General features: G+C 34.9%; 1 protein-coding gene across 3 annotated transcripts; it reads right to left on the minus strand.

Annotated features, from left to right (window-relative positions):
* Window positions 1-1,079: 1,079 nt before the first annotated feature.
* LOC117982183 (antichymotrypsin-2-like) lies at window positions 1,080-9,313 on the minus strand. Of its 3 annotated transcripts, XM_069498792.1 has the most exons (10): window positions 9,221-9,313; window positions 8,130-8,224; window positions 7,092-7,235; window positions 6,574-6,777; window positions 5,560-5,658; window positions 4,763-4,903; window positions 4,314-4,523; window positions 3,577-3,721; window positions 2,627-2,754; window positions 1,872-1,994 (listed from the first exon to the last, which is right to left on the minus strand). In XM_069498792.1, the coding sequence occupies exons 1-9, from the start codon at window positions 9,243-9,245 to the stop codon at window positions 2,627-2,629; spliced, it is 1,191 nt and encodes a 396-aa protein (XP_069354893.1). In that variant the 5' UTR covers window positions 9,246-9,313; the 3' UTR covers window positions 1,872-1,994. The 3 variants fall into 3 exon arrangements, with proteins under 3 accessions (XP_034824386.1, XP_069354893.1, XP_069354894.1); XM_034968495.2 differs by lacking the exons at window positions 1,872-1,994; window positions 2,627-2,754 and adding an exon at window positions 1,080-1,234; XM_069498793.1 differs by lacking the exon at window positions 2,627-2,754.
* Between the last annotated feature and the right edge of the window lie 2,247 nt (window positions 9,314-11,560).

Raw genomic sequence — 11,560 nt, forward strand, 5'->3', positions numbered from 1 at the left:
ATTTGGAAAAAGTACTAAAACATTAACTTAAAATATATAAAAATCAGCTTAAGTAATAGGGTATAGGATGTTGTACTAGCATCTAAGATTCTGAGCCTAAAAATTTATACGTTTTTTAGTTTTTAATTATTGGTTTCGCTACGCTCTACATTCGCTATTTTATTCTACTACTATAGTCGATACATAGTTAAAGATAAAACTTCTCCAAGAAACATTAAGTGAGCTATAAGAAAATTATAACGTGTTTTTGAAAGTGAACATTTTTCTATGTAATTTTGATTAATGAACTTGTGTATTACCCACTAAATATTTAATTTTACGGATATGGTACGACAGACGAGTGTAAGGCCCAATGTTTCTTGATTCTTGGTTACGGGTGTCATTTCTGACATTTTTCGAATAGATGGAAAGTTCACCCAAGTAGACTTGGACACCTTGCTTCCCTTGACATCATCGTGAAAAGGTAGGGACACCGACATAAGCGACTGAGCTGCCCAGCCATTGAGGTTTGTTTCATCGCCACGTTCTTTCTTTTGTTTCACTTTTTGCGAGTTAGGTCCTCATCTCAAACGTTTGTTGAGAAAATTCGCTTCAATATCCTCAACAGTTTCGAACAAGCTGACTGCATATGCAGCGTCAAGATGGCAGAACTTACTTGTATCGTGACAGAATGTGGGATGATTTAGAATGAGTTGGAAGAATAAAAAAAATATATTTCTTATTAAATTTATATTTTTTCCAACATAATTTATTAATATTTTTTATGATACATAACTTGTGTGTGACGAAACATTTAAAACGTAAAGGAGAATCACAATTTTTGAAGATTTAATTAATAAACTAATTTAATTAATTAAGCAATTGTATCTATTAATTTAGCTGTAGATTATATTTATTAATTAGTGGTTAATGTTAAAAGTTTGTAATGTAGGTAGCTTATTGTTAACACAATCGGAGACTTATGTAATGCTGTATATGCCTATAATTGATGATTGTAGTAGGACTGGAATTGTTTGTGACATGTTTTTAATATTTGTGAATGTTGTTACAATTTATCGTTGGCATATCTAATAAAATAAAATAAAATAAAAAGATTTGTTTTACTTTGCATACATCACACCACTGAACAAAGGTTCAGAGTTCATTTTCAAAACGAAGTAAAAAGGTCTATCGGCATTGAACACTGGATGATATTTTGGTCCAATCGTAAGACTATCGACGACAATATTGAATACTGGAAAAAAAGACACAATGTTATTGTTTATCGCCTAAAAATATTACTAATAAGAGCTGGTAATAGAAATTATACAGTAGATGCCGAAAGCTTGCTTGAAAAATTAGTTAGATAGATAGATAGATAGAAATACTTTATTGCACACAAAACAAGAGATAAACAAGACAAAAAACAAAGAAACTAAAAACAATTGTAAGCAAAGTTCACCTGATAATAGTAAAGAAAATAAGTACATAAATAACATTCCTATATATTTATATTATAATTATATTTTATATTGATAGTATTGTCTCCAAAATTTTAGTAAAGTAAATTAAAAATAAAATATCTTCATTTCTCATAGGCTGTGATGAGTCAAGATTCTAACATTGGTTCGGAAAACAGATTCGACTGAGAAAAATCGGCAAGAAACTCAGCAGAATAGTATTTTGTGGGCGCAATAAAAAGCCAGCTCATACTTCACACGCATACACTTGCCTTTATATTTTGTTTTCGATGTAATACGGGAATAGGTTCGTTAGGTTACAAAAATAACTTTACTACGTCATAGTAAAATATAATAATATATTTCAGCAATAATTATACATATATTTACAGCATACTTAGTATGGAAAGGTAAACAAAACAAGTCCTAATATATTGCGATCAAAAGATGACTTTTACTATGCGTACACGCCATTAAATAAAGTTAAAGAGTTCATTTTCAAAGCAAATAAAAATGGTCTATCAGCATAGAACAATCGAAAGCGGCTGGTGGTAACTGAAAAAACATAAACAACTCGTTAAAAAGAAACTTAATATTAGAAGGGTTTTCATTCGATACTAGAAAATCTTCTAAATAACAGTAAAAATTAAATTACGAGTTTTTATCGAGTCCAGTAATAGTGTGTCCACTAGTAAGTTTGCCAATAAACTAATCTCACAAAGCTGCGTCGAAAGGCTGTGTAATACGTGCTTGACTGTAATTGTGTGTTTCTGTACCAGTTTGTCTTTGAATAATATTTTATAAAAGCACTGAAGATGATAAATATCCCTACAGTTATTTGTTAACAAGCACTTATGGAAAATACCCCTCTCACTCTGAGAACCCATCTCATTTTCTAAGAGGAACCTGAGCCCAATAGGCCAATAGTAGGCCGGCGATGGATTGACATGAATGAATGAATAAATGAATCGAAGATAAGAATAAAATAAAGCTAGTGTGTGCACAAATAGTGCGAAAAAGCATGTTATTATAAAAACCTTTAAAACTGCCCTTATTTAGATAAAATAATAATGTTGTACCTGCTTGGATATGAAATTCTATGAATCGATGGGACACTACACACATATTTATATTATAATATAAAAATGTGTAATTTTGATCATGACCATTAATTTATAAATACCTACCTAAGAATTGAAGACTCCGTTAAATAGAATATTGTTTCCTTCGCATAAATAGAATATGAATGGATGGTCCGCTGTAAAGCTGATGCGTTGATAACGGGCAGACAAACTTCTACTGACTGCCGCGAATACTGAAACAGTATCATGGCGTTACAAAGAGGTAAAGGCAATGAACATACCTACTTCATGGTGTATAATAATTTTGGTTACAAAATCACACTTATATTTTAAGAAATTAGTGAAAAAAAATACTTGAGCACAAACTTAACCACGCAAATGTAATAAATAGATAACTTTCAGATAATAATAAAAATTTTAGCGTTTAAACTATCGTGAGTGATTTCATTATATATAATAATAAAAATGGTCTTAGAGTGTGTAGGTATGTGCATATTTAGTAATAAATAGATAGTTTTCAGAAAATGATAAGAATGGCCTCGACCGACGACGTTAAATGCATCATCTAATATTACCTATAGAAGTATCCTCAAGATCGACATTTGATTTTTTAAATCAAAATCATCACAACTTTGTTAGAAACGTGGCCTATTATCCATACTAATATCGTAAATGCAAAAGTGTGTCTGTCTGTCTGTCTGCCTGTCTGTTAGCTTTTTACGGCCCATCCGTTTTTGATTTTGATCAAATTTGGTACAGAGATAGCTTGCATCACGGGAAAGAACATAGGCTACTTTTTATCCCTTAAAATCAAAGAGTTCCCACGGGATTATTAAAAACCTATGTGCACGCAGACGAAGTCGCGGGCATCATCTAGTGGATCATAATTATAATGAACTTTCGCATTTATAATATAAGTATGAATTTCTTCCTGATTTTTTTCTTCTCCATGTTTGTATTCTAAATTACCATTAAAACGTTAAGTGTTTATATAGTGTTTAAATATTATCGTTCTTAGTTATATCACTTGACGAGTGCCTTTATTATGTACTCACCATTAGAGGCAGCGGCTTCCGCACCTTCTTCATTGACTTCGATAAAAGCTTTTTGTACTGCTGAGCTTATGTACATATTGCCTTTGACACGAATGAGGTAATCTAATCTTGCTACGTGAGGATCAAATATCTCCGTTACATTCATCTGAAGCAAATAGAAGTATGCGTGAATAATAATAATTTAATTATTATAAATTATAGAATACAATCCCAAGGTGCTAGAATGGCGACCTCGCACCGAAAGACGCAGTGTTGGAAGACCCCCCACTCGGTGGACGGACGACATCAGACGAGTCGCAGGGAGCTGCTGGATTCAGGTGGCGCAAGGCCGTGGCGTGTGGAAGTCCCTACAAGAGATCTATGTCCAGCAGTGGACGTCTATCGGTTGATGATGATGATGATGATGATGATGATAGAATACAATAAAAGGTTGATTATCCGTTTGTACTTGGGATTTATAATGTGACAACTTGTTTCTCCTTCACTGCTCTACGACAGAACAGCGAGAAAACGAGCATTTGAAGCCTTTGCAGACGTCAATAAGTAGGTAATAGCATAGGCTTAGAATTTTTGTGTGTGCCTCCAAGGCAAGAGTGAATAGGCGTCTTCTAGGCATGCGTGCTCCAATCACCTCTTCATTGCTTTCTATAAGCATGATAATAAATTTTTTATCTGTTTAAACCTCATTGAAATTCAAGAAGATTGTATATAAAGTGGTAAATAATAGTTATTTTTACCTTTCGAAGAATGTCTTTCAGATCAGTCGTAGTCTCAATTTTAAATGTGGGAAGGGACAGGTCAACTTCTTGTGTCCGCAAATCGTTGAGAGCATTATCTAAAACTGTCGAGTCCTTGAGTACTTCTTGTACCTCTTTAATACCTTCAATGTCACGAGGTAGCACCACGACTAGCGAAGTTTCGTCACCTTTGTAGGGGATTTCTATTATCTGAAATTAATATTAAACGATTTGTTGGTTTCAGACTGGGTTGTGTAAAATTATTGTAATTTAGCTAATGTCCGCAACTTCTAAGTGAATGTCTCCGTTATACTAGCTATGTGCATGCCAAATTTCAGCCCGACGATCCACCTAGTAGTTTGAGCTGTGCAGTAGAGAGATTAGTCAGTCAGTTAGTCAGTCATCGTTTCCTTTTATACATTTAGATATAAAAGATCCGAATAACTAACCTGAGACTTCAGAACAGCGCTCTCTGTGTACTTGTAATTTCCTCTTCTGTGCATCATATCAACTTTTTTTGTTTCTGCTTTGTTGATGTGGAAATCCCTCTCACGGGTAAGCGTTTTGTCAAATTGAGTCTCCCATGATCCCTAAAATGATGTGAATGAAAAAGTTACAACGTCCTCCTGACCAAATTTCTGCCACGGTGGCTAACCTCAATAGAGCCTTAGCTAACTACATGGGAGATAATATTATAGTGTTCAAGTGTGTGCGTCAACTCATTATCCCATCAGACTATGAAAGTGAAGAAACGCTTTCCTGGTCTAATGGGACGGCAATCCGACACAACTGGAGAGAGATCAAAATGAAATGAAAAAACCAGTCAAGTGCAAGTTGGACTCGCACCATCGTTGACCCGTACCATCGTACAAGGAATCATAACACAATATACTTTTTTTTTTAAATTTGCATAGCGGGCATTTTGAAATTCGTCATCTTGCTTTTTTATTATTTGTTGTTATAGCGGCAACAGAAATGCATGTGCAATGGCACACTGAAAATTTCAACTGTCTACCTTTTACGGTTTATGTGAACTGACGGACGGATAGTGGAGGCTTATTAATAGGGTACCTTTGCATTTGTACTCTTCAGGTACGAAACTATAAAATTATAGAATGCTACTAATACACATATTTTCATGTGTATTAGTAGCATTCTATATATATTCTATATATCTTCATCATTTCATTCATTTCATTTCATAGTCTCAGTACAGGGAATCGAATGTTATAATGATTTCAAATACCTTGAAGTAAATTGCGTTGACCAAGAGCGCTCTAGTATCCTGACCTAAGCTGTCAGGACTAACGAGATTCTTGATACGGTTGTTGGTGTTTTGTTCCACCTAAATTAGAAAATAAAACATAATTTACTATCATTTCGTTATCGATAAACGAATATTAGCTGTCATTAACTTTTATCATTAACACCTCAGAATACAGTAGGTTTGGTCCAAAGGCGGGCTTTTTGACTTGTGGACGATCCCAAACTAATCGGCTCGTTGGAAAGCCTGGAGCACCGCAAAGACGTAAGCTCTCTTTGCTTGTTCTGTCGCCTTTATAATGGGGAGTGCTCTGAAGAGCTATTGACCTCATTCCACCCTCCTTTTTCTACAACCGCACCGCACGCCACCGTAAGCAATTTCACCCTCACTACCTGGCTGTCTGGTGCACTTCGACCACCCGTTGTGCCAGATCCTTTTTTATACGCGCATGCAAACTGTGGAATTAACTCCCATCGGCGGTAATCCCACTAGATTAAAACATTCAAGGGGCGGAGCAACAAATTCCTGAAAGGTCAGCAACGCATTGGCGGATACTCTGGTGCTGGAAATGTTCATGGGCAGCGGTAATCACTTAACATCAGGTAATCACGCCTGCTCGTTTGCTAGCTATTTAATATTAAAAAAATGTTGCTCGGGGGTCCACATATCTTACCATACCATTCAACAAGTCTAGCAATCTTATCCAATTGACCAAGGAGAGGAAACCCGTGCTTAGTAGTGAGTCGGCGATAGGTTGATGATGATGATAATTTAATTATTATTTACTAGATGCAACTCCGTCCAAGTGGATTAAGGTTTTCCGTGGGAACTCTTTAATTTTCCGGCATCAAAAGTAGCATATGTCCTTTCCCGGGATGTAAGCTAACTCTGTACAAAATTTCATCAAAATCGGTTACTGTTGGGCCGTGAAAAGCTAGCAGATAGACAGACAGACACACTTTCGCATTTATAACATTATATAGTATGGATAGTTACCCAAGTATTGATCTCATTCGCAGCTTGCTCATTCTTTTCGAAGTCAATATTTTGAGCTGCAGCACCAAAGGTTTCCCACGTAGTAGCGCCGAAATCTTTGAACACGTCATAATTCAAAGCCAGGTATATTTTACTGACTGTTTTTAGTGTCACGCCTTTTATGGAATTTACTTTGGTGTTTGCGTGTGAAAAAGCTAATTTCACCTGAAAATAAAATTTAAATTGTTTGTCTTTGCACTCAAATAAGGAGCAAACTGCAAAATATCTACTGTTTCACTCTGGATTTGTACTTACTAAGTTTGGTTATATTTTCCTATACAAATACAATATCCACGTAGAGAAGTTAGTATAGGGCTCTTTATGTTACGTACTCAATCCCATGCAAAAGACTAAGACAAAGTAGGCGTTAACCATTTTTTTCGTCTCTGTTACGTAATCTCATATTGGTCGTAACAGAGACTATACTAACTTCTCGCCGTGTATACGGTATAGAACCTGACTTATCCTAAAGAACTTACAGCTTCATCAGTAGTTATTCCAATGGCTTGCCATAGTTGTTCTCGGGTATTTTCTCTTGCAGCTATGCTAAGTTGCGCAAGAGGCGTCATAACCGAGTATGGTGATATAACAAAACTTCTATCGGGGTTTATTTTCGCCACTTCCTGTAAATATTTACAAATAATTTTAATGTACGTAATGAGTAAGTATTGAGAGTGGTTCCAACTGCGCAATCGTCGATAGCACTGGTTAAAATTTTTGACTCTGTTTGATCGGAGTGGATAGGGAACTGATTTTGTCGGTTTTCCCCGTGCCCAAGTGAGTAGGTACTTTAATTTGGTGGTACCGATGATTACCACTAACATCTGACAATAATACCTATCTTAAATGTCAAATTAATATAACATGGTAAAAAATTCTAAACCTGGCTAGATATCTTGCCTACCTGTTTATCCTTAACCGGTTGTGGAGCTAAGGTGGCCAAAAAACTTGTATATAATTACAATAAAAGCTCATAGGAACAGACTTTATATCTTCTTTACCATGCTTAGTAAATTTTCAGTTACCTACTAGGTACATACTTCTCGAAAACATAAAAATACACGCCAGTTTTTTTTAAATTCATTATAGGCAGATGCATGACCACAACCACACCTGATGGAAAGTGATGGTATGGGCTAAGATGGTTTTCTGCTTCGAATCAATAACCTTCAGTTTTCTTCCCGCCATTTTTCATCTGTCGAAAGGTAAGTACGTCGCTAGCAATTTTATAACTGCTGATGAGAATAATAAGCAGACCAAATCTTAAGCCTTTAAAATGATAACCTTTCTAAAGTGTGTAAATTACGATAGTGAAAGAAATGATCAAAATCCGTTTAGTGGTCTTTGAGACAATCGCGAACATACATGCATACATACCTACATTCATACCGGCGAATACATAGCCTCATTTTATGAAGTCGGTTAAAAATAAGGAAGTCGCTAGGAAGAAAACGAATTTATGTGTAAAGAAAGGTTTATACTAAATCTGGTCTTAAAACGGTCTGGTAAAAACTTACGGAAAAGAATTTTGCTGTGAATCTGCTGTTCCCCATGTGGAATAACAGCTCAACATCTTTTTGGTCTTCTGCAGCCACGACAGCGAGAGACAAAACTATAACAGTTCAATAAATGAAAGTTAATACGTTACTTTTTGTCTTGTTATTTTGTTTTTTGGCATTTAAATAGGTTTTTTGAGTATTAATCCCGCAAATTGCTATTGCCCTAGAACCATGTCTCATAGGCATTGAAATGACGTCATTTTGACGTCTAAAATAAACTCCAAAATTAAGAAAAAATTTACGTACTAATAATTCTAATAATTTTGTTTCTTCTTATATTTTGATCATCTCGCAGTGTTTGTGCCTTAGTTTAGTTTAATTTATTAGGTATAGGCTTTCTTATTGTATTTTTATCTTAATTAAAGTCATAATAATAATAAACATTTAAAAGATAGTGAACCTACCCAGAGTAAACTGTCGGGTCAGGGTAAAAGATAGCTGCGATACGAAGTACACCTAAGAACTTAGTAGGTACTTACTTACAAATTTTTATCATGCTCTTTTTATAAATCGTCATAAAAAGAAACAAAAATAAATAAGTAGGTATCTTCGAGCCTATCTACTTTTACGCCACATACATAAAATAAGATGACTAGTTGATATTCGGGACTTGTTTCACATTCATGAAGATTTTTAAAAAATCTAGTGCGATTTCTTATTTTCCGAGATAAAACCGATTCAAGATTTGATCGCTTCACCGGTTGGGCCATATAAAAGGGTAGGTAACGGGCACACTTTCGCATTTAGTTAGAAGTACAATAGGTGACAGGTCGAGATGGCCAATCGGGGTATGAGGCAGGGGGAAGCTCCGCACACCCGCACGCCACCGGCCGGCCGGCGCTCTACCGAATTGCCATCGGAACCTGTTGCGTAAATGGATGAAAAAAATAATCCAATATACTCCGAATCACAACTGTTAATTTAATTTGACCCTAATTTAATTTCATGTAGACTAGACGGTTTAATTTGTGTTTAATATCTACATTATGACTTTCAAATAAGATTATTAATATAGTTAGGTATTGTAATCAGAACTTAAAAATACTTACAGCATATAATAAATATTGGCTTCATTGTGGCGGATGATGCGACTGAATGTCGCTTCTCAACTACGGTGTACCAAAGTTTGCGATGCTTTTATAAGCAACTAGCTGACCCGGCGAACTTCGTACCGCCTAACAGTCGATTCTGTAATTTTTTTTTAATACTTTAAATTTTTCTCTCCGTAAGAACCATCTTCGTACTTCAAGGAATATTATGAAAAAAGAATTAGCGAAATCGCTTCAGCTGTTCTTGAGATTTGCGATCAGCAACACATTTAGCGATTCATTTTTATATATAGAGATCATGATTTATAATCTACTTATTTTATAATCAAGTTTTCGGTCATGTTTGTTCTGTTACCATAGCAAACATTATAAGAGTCCTTTTAGACATGCCACAACTTCAAATGTCGCCAGACAAAAATCACGCATAAAGCAAAAGGCCTCGCCATATGGGCATTGGGCTCTTTGTGTCAACTGCCAAGTCAAAAGTACCATTCATAACGGTAAACTGTACTTTTGACAGTTGACACATAGAGCAAATATGTCGAGTCCATTCTCAAATTCCACGCGCTATGTACTTGTAGCCGCATTCACACGTACAACAATTTATTTGCAATAGGCTACTTGACAATTTTTTTAAGTTGGTCTTAAATGGTTAATATTTGTCCTATTATATCAAAAAAATTAACACTATATTTTTTTGCGCCCTAAAAACCGTAAAACTTTAATTTAAAAAAATATTTTTCTTAGACAGGTGAAAACACTGTCGGCCATGTTTGGCCGATAGATTATCTGTGCTCTGACGTCATGCATTTGTAAACAACAGTATAACCCTGTGGTTATGCATTTGTAAACAACAGTATAACCCTGTGGTTATACTGTTGTTTACAAATGCATGACGTCAGAGCACAGATAATCTATCGGCCAAACATGGCCGACAGTGTTTTCACCTGTCTAAGAAAAATATTTTTTTAAATTAAAGTTTTACGGTTTTTAGGGCGCAAAAAAATATAGTGTTAATTTTTTTGATATAATAGGACAAATATTAACCATTTAAGACCAACTTAAAAAAATTGTCAAGTAGCCTATTGCGTCTAACGTCTGTCACAAACGTTGGACAATATTGACGACATCACGACCACAAATACAATCACTCGCGACACACACAATCGACTAACTACTTAGTAATTATTGGCTGCGACAACGCAATTTTAGGAACCGTAATATAACCATTCACACTCGAACAGTAATTAATAGGTAGTCTCGAGTAGGTATTGTCTGGCAATATTTTTGCTGCTTTGGTGTTGTGATGTGGTCCGACTAAATAGATACTACTTAAGTAGAGCTCATATCACCGAATATGAACCATTTTTAAAACCTTTCTAACTGACTTGGTTATTGTAATGGTTATAGATATAAATACGGAATCTAATTCAGTTTAACTACGAGAAGTTTGAATTTTATGTTCCATTTACTTCGTCGGATGTGAAAACTTTTGTAAAAAATGGCATTTTTGATGATCAAAAAGAAGAACTAACATTAGATTATTTTTAACATAATACTTCACCATAATCATGAACAGCCCATCGCCGGGACACTAGTCCTCTCAGAGTGAGAAGGGTTTTGGCCATATTCTACCACGCTGGCCATAATACTTAAGTAGGTATATAAAAATACTACATTTTATTTATTGTTATACTGCAAACCAAAGCATCTTAAGATCCTGCTCGTGAAAGCTTTCATTATGCATGTAGAAATGTGCATCTTTCATGTTTAATTAGTTAGTGGTTGCAAATGGCTTTTGAGTAAAAAGGAACGTAGGTGTGTATATTTATTTAAGTACATAAATAAACACACTCTGACTGCTTGAGATTTCCTTACGAGGATAACTCTTTTCAAATTATGGTTGCTACGAGTAAGTATTATAGTCGAGTAGGTAGTAGACCAGTTTTTCTTTTTAGTATATTTTAAAGTAAGTAAAATAAATAGGTTTTCACATTACGAATAAAATAATTTAGAATATTCCGTCATAATAATATCACGGAATACTAAGTTCTAACTCAAGTAAGCTAATGGCATTATTATTATTATTATTATTATTATTATAAGCTGGCTATCACAATGTTAAGGATTTCAATAGCAAGACAGCTTGGGTATGTGTTGCTATAACAGTTTTCAAAGTTTTAATAAGTTCTATGTGATATTGTGTAATGGTGATGATAAAAATAATACCTTGCTGAGTTATTTGTGGGCTTCTTCTCTGACCAGGGCGCATTTGGAACCCTCATTGTTTACGTAATTAATTATAATCAGATCAATTATTATCTGACAAATTCAATTCGA

The sequence above is a fragment of the Maniola hyperantus genome, chromosome 5, assembly GCF_902806685.2.
Source record: "Maniola hyperantus chromosome 5, iAphHyp1.2, whole genome shotgun sequence".
In the NCBI taxonomy this organism is placed as follows: domain Eukaryota; kingdom Metazoa; phylum Arthropoda; class Insecta; order Lepidoptera; family Nymphalidae; genus Maniola; species Maniola hyperantus.